This window comes from Mastomys coucha, unplaced genomic scaffold (genome assembly GCF_008632895.1).
Source record: "Mastomys coucha isolate ucsf_1 unplaced genomic scaffold, UCSF_Mcou_1 pScaffold3, whole genome shotgun sequence".
NCBI classification, from domain to species: Eukaryota; Metazoa; Chordata; class Mammalia; order Rodentia; family Muridae; genus Mastomys; species Mastomys coucha.
In genome coordinates, this window is record NW_022196909.1 from 38905959 (window position 1) to 38911467 (window position 5509).

The 5509-nt window shown below is 40.6% G+C and overlaps 1 protein-coding gene across 22 annotated transcripts in view; it reads left to right on the plus strand.

Moving 5' to 3' along the window:
* Positions 1-5509, plus strand: part of Pcdh15 (protocadherin related 15) — a 1206525-nt gene that overhangs the window by 803837 nt on the left and 397179 nt on the right. For all 22 annotated transcript variants that reach the window (XR_004112186.1, XM_031346915.1, XM_031346916.1 and 19 more), the window contains one exon: positions 846-965. Coding sequence is in view for 21 of the 22 variants with exons in the window: in XM_031346915.1 (XP_031202775.1) it covers positions 846-965 (120 nt within the window). In the remaining variant the exon portion in view is untranslated. The remainder of the gene's footprint in view (positions 1-845; positions 966-5509) is intronic.

A 5509-nucleotide genomic window follows, 5' to 3' on the forward strand; every position in this document is an offset into this window, starting at 1 on the left:
AAAAAAAAGTATAATCTGCTGTGAATTGAAATCACAAAAATCATAAATAAATAACTTGAGTCTCTCAGGATACCATTACAACTTCAGGAATAAATGAATGTCTTTCCCTTTCCAGTAGTTTAAGGCCAGTCTTTTGGGACTTTGTCACTGAGCGTGTTGTTTTTAAGATAGTCAGAGACATATAAAGGTTTATGCTGAAGGAGTAGATTTTTGAGCATCATGGCTATTTGTTAACTTGTCGTTTGCATACATTACCAACCTGGATTCTTTGACTCTGAAATTATTTCATATTTTAAAATAAAACCCCAACCTCGATTTAAATTCTAGCCCGTGAATGATTTTATGTATTAAAGTTTTTTGGGGTTTTCTGTTTTTTCTTTTTTGTAACCTAAGAAAACAAATGCATTTTTCTCCACATGTGCTAAGAGGCTAATGGATGCAAAATGGTCCAAATGTGCTTTTTACTGAACTTTCTGTTTTCTTTACAAATCAAGGTCTTGGAGTTGTAAACTTCTGACATGAAAACAGATGTATTTTCTCTGTGGGTACTGAAATGCTAATGGATGTAAAATGGTCCAAATGTGCTTTTTTTCAACGAACTTCCTGTTTCTCTATCAAATCGAGGTCTTGAAATCATAAACTTCAGACCGTTTAAGAACTCTGGTGTGAGGACCGGACAGATTTTGCCTACCTATTTTTGGGACTTTAAGTCTGATTTGAGTGGCCCGTCTCTCTTCCTCGGCTTAATGAAGAGATGGTTTTTCTGATAGATGGTTTTTCAACTGGAAAACTTATATGGATGATAAAAAAGAACAGACGGTTTCTCTCTTTCGTGTTCTTTCCAGCTCACTCCGGTTGGCACCACGATATTCACGGGGTTTTCAGGAGACAATGGAGCTACAGACATCGATGATGGCCCCAATGGACAGATAGAGTACGTCATTCAGTACAACCCAGAAGATCCGGTATGTACTCACGGAACTGACTGTTGTGAGTCGTGTCAGAGATATTTGCTTTACCTGATAAAGTTATTCAATTACCCCTCAAAGTTGCACCATTTTTAACACTTATGAGTCTTTTATAAAAGCTTATTTTGGAGGTAGATATAATGTTCCATATGTTGTTGTTGTTTTATTGTCTTGCTGTTGTTTTGCCTAAATTTCCATCCTACTGAACTCCAGAACCCTTTAAAGAAGCCATTCTCAAACATCCTAACGCTGTGACTCTTTAATATATTTCCTTACGTTATGGTGACCCTAACCAGAAGAGTATTTTAGTTGGCACTTCATAACTGTAATTTTGTTACTGTTATGAATCGCAGGGTAGGCCTCTGATATGGAAAATATCTGATATGGGATCCCAGAGGGGTTGAGACCAACAGGTTGAGAAGCAGTGTTCTGAATGGATCGCTGCTTGACAGCACCGAATAACATTGTCTGAATGTGAAGCATAAGGATAGTTTTATTGTTGCCGTTACACCTGGAAAACACAGGTTGTGTGCTTCCGGTATAGAACACCCATAATGCCCTGCCCATGCCAATATGGAACCCACACCAAACAAGATAATCGCCTCTGCGGTTTGTGGGTTGGGTCAGTGTGTTTGTTTTAAACCAGAGGATGTCTCTGTTGGTTTTCTAATTGGTTTAGCCATAAAATGATTTGTTTCTGGTGACTCATAATACAAAGTCAAAAAACTTTCAGGAGAATACAGCCCACAGAATCAACTAAGCAGGGTTCGTATGGGCTCACCGAGACGGAAAACGGCAAGCACCAGGCCTTTGTGGGTCTGTATCGGTTCCTCCGAGTATATGTTGTGGCTCTTAGCTTGGCGTTTTTGTGGGACTATTAACAGTGGGAGTGGATGTGTCTCTGACTCTCTTGCCTGCTCTTAGAACCCCTTTCTTGCTATTGGGGTGCCTTGTCCAGTCTCCATATGAGAGCTTTTGCTGTATTTGTTTTGGTTGTTATCTCTTGGAGGCCTATTCTTTCTGAAGGGAAATGAAGGGCGAGTGGACTCGGGAGTTGGCGGGGGGAGGTGTGTGTGAGAGAAGGTGTCGCTAGCGGTGGAGCTTGGAGGAGTGGAGGAAGGAGAAACTTTGGTCAGGATGTTTACTGGATAAGAATCTATTTTTAATTTTAAAAACTTCAAATAAACAGATAGTCAATAAAACACCAACTAGAGTCCCGTCCTTTCTTCTTGACAACTTCCAAGGAAGCTTCTAGAAGATAATGGTGTCCCATAAACAGATCAGACCTACTTCCTTCTCACGTGAGCCTTCTGATGTCATACTTCTTGTTCATGATTGTATCGAGGATAGACTATATATCAGTTAACATCACACTCCCACGGCTCAGCCCTGCACTCTGTGTGTGTAAAGTTTTATACAAATAAGAAGAAACGGGAATAAAACCTAGGGCTTGAGGATCGTGGAATCCCGTTCAAGGTCCAGCTGTCATCGATTATGAAAAGGAAATGATGACACACACAGTATGTGCGTATCTTTGCATTTTTTTAAAAGCCCTGAAATTAAAATATAGAATGGAATTTCCCCTTCCCTTTCCTCTCTTCCACCCATCTTATTTCCCCACCCTGTTCTCTCAAATTCATGCCCCCTTCTTAATGGTTGCTATACACACTATACACACATTCACAGACAAGAAACATATATACAGATACATCTATATTCCTCAATAGGATTACAACCTGCTCAGTCTGTATAATGTTGTTTGTATGTACATGACTCCAGAGCTGACCAGTTGGTATTGGAGAACTAATTGGAGGCCTCTTCCCTCAGGTCAGGTAGTTCAGAAGGGAAAACCAGGTTCCTGAGGTGAAGTGCCTGCCTGTTGTTTTGGAATGCAAAGCCTCATTTCAGAAGAGTGGCTTCTCATTGTAGGCCAGTGAGATGGCCATTGATGACCCTTGGTGAAATTTAGAAAATACAAGTTACAAACAAAATCTTAACAGCATAGCAAGGCCGGCGGAAGGCTTTGGGAATGTGGAGTTTGTCTTGTCTCCCCCTGAAAAAGAAGCCACTGAGCAGGAGTCTAAGCAGGCACAGGACATGAAGCCAAGCCAGCCTCACAATGATCAGTCACTGTGAAGTGTTGTGCAAGAAATGATGTTAAGGACCAAGAATCTGACCAGTCAGGGGTGAGAGTGACACTTTCCTTTCAGCAGCAGGAAGACCAGTGACCACATGCACATTGCATGTCCAAACCATTTGCTGCTTCTCTCTGGGGAGTTTCCTAAATAACTCCCGTGCGCTTAACTGTTAGCCTTTGCCTAGTCTTTTTGGTCATGCTACAATAACCCAAAGCAGCCAGCGCAGAACAGCCAACTGATGCATTTTAGAGAAGTATTGATTGCATTGAGGGGAAAAAAAGAAAAATTCAAGGTTTAGTTGTGGCTTGAGACAGCCGTGAATTATCCGGGAGCTGCCCTTCCAGTTCTGTGAAGCACAATGAGTTCCTTCCTCACAGTGTAATCTCTGCTTTGCTTTGATAGCTTTTCCTTCCATGGGATAAGCTATACTGCTACCATGATCAATTATGTGTCTGTTAGAACCCACAGATGGATAAGGCATTCAGCTACTCGTTTTCAACATGACGAGGAAACCTGAGTTTCACCGTTGGCACCACTACTACTGTAGATAACTGCAGAAGGTGCATGAGCTGAGATCTTGTTCATTGGAACAAAAAGAAAAATGAAGATATTGAGAAAACTCTGTGCTTGATATACTGTGTTTTAACCAGTGTGTGTGTGTGTGTGTGTGTGTGTGTGTGTGTGTGTGTATGTGTGCCTGTGTATCTGTATATGTGCATGTATGTGTGTCTGTGTGTGTGCATGTGTGTGTGTATCTGTGCATGTTGTCTGTGTGTCTCTGTGTGTGGCTACATGTGTGTCTGTGTGTCTATGTGTGTGTCTGTGTGTCTCTGTGTGTGCCTACATGTGTGGTTGTGTGTGTGCCTGCATGCATGTGTGTGTGTGTGTGTGTGTGTGTGTGTGTGTGTGTGTGTAGAGGTGAGTACACCATGACACTCATGTGGAAATTGGGAGAGAATCTTGGGTATGGGTTCTCATCACCCACATATCTGAAGCAAGTGTCTTACCTGCCATTGTGTACATCAGAAAGCTAGTCTTGAAGCTCCAAGAAAATTCTGTCTCTGCCTCCTATCTTCCTGTGGGCACATGGGGTTTACAAGCCTGTGCCGCTGCATCTGGTTTCACATGGGTTCTGGGGATTTGAACTTAGGTCCTCACACTTTTAGGGCAAGCATTTTATTCACTGAACAATCTCCCAGTATCCCCAGGGCTTATTGTAGGCAACTAACCTTTAGTCATTGTTGACATTTAGCATTGACTTCAGTGATATCAACAACAGAGGTACCTGGCGATTGCTGATTTTCTGCTGCCGTGAATCCTCTAGTGATTAATAAATTTCATCATAAAGTTGTTTATTTCTAAATGTCCAGACAACTATAATTTTAAATTAATATCATGCTAAACAGCACAGGATAAAAATTGCAGATTGCCCTGGTCTTCATTCATGTGATACCTCAAATCAGAAGTTTAATCCTTTAGTCAGATATTTGTAAAACGGAACCTGATTTCACGTACACACTTGTAGATTTGCCCACATAGTCTCTTAAGCAACTTGGAGCAAATGTGGAAATATTATGAAAGTTCACAGAAAAATAGGTTTTCCTCTGCCTTCTTGAGAAACGTGTGAATTTCAATATGACGGTAATCTTCTGGTGTTGGACTATAACCACTCCTACCCCTGAGGTACTAAGTGTGTACCCACCATATACCTGGATTCCATCACTTCCTGACTCATATCAGTTTCTCTGTCCTGTAGATCAGCACTATGTAAAGGGTTAACACAAGTCACTGAATCATGCAATAATTTAATCAATTTAATTGCTACTTCTGATAAGAGAACTAAGCACATGTTTAGCTGTATTTGCAGCCTGTGCTATGTCATTTTTCTCTACATATACTTTCAGGTTTTTTTTTTCTTTTTTCCATTTAATTACAGGAGGTTTATTCCATTTAATCTTCATGCTTCACACAACATTTGCATATCAGGTGATCCTTTCTTTAGAGTTAACTTCTTTTAGGACCATTGTTTATAATGGATGTGTATCATCCCTAAATTAAATCAGCCATTGTCTGTTTAACCCACCACTGACATCCCTCTGGCCCTTCTTCCTCTGAGGTTTTGGTTATAGGAATGTCTGGCATTTTGATGTTTTTCCGTGTATTCATGGTCTCTGATCATCCACTTACGGTGTATTTTCATCTCTTGTCTACCAACCACATATCATCTATTGATCTGTGTTCAAGGCTACGACATTTTCAGGCAATACTACTCTGCTGTTAAACCTTTTCTATGATCTGGTTTTATATTTATAAACAATCCAGGTACTGTACTCCTTGGGTCTAGTGCTCTGTATTTCACAGGTCTTAACTTCTTTGCAAACTATAGAAAGATTTCCTTTTTTT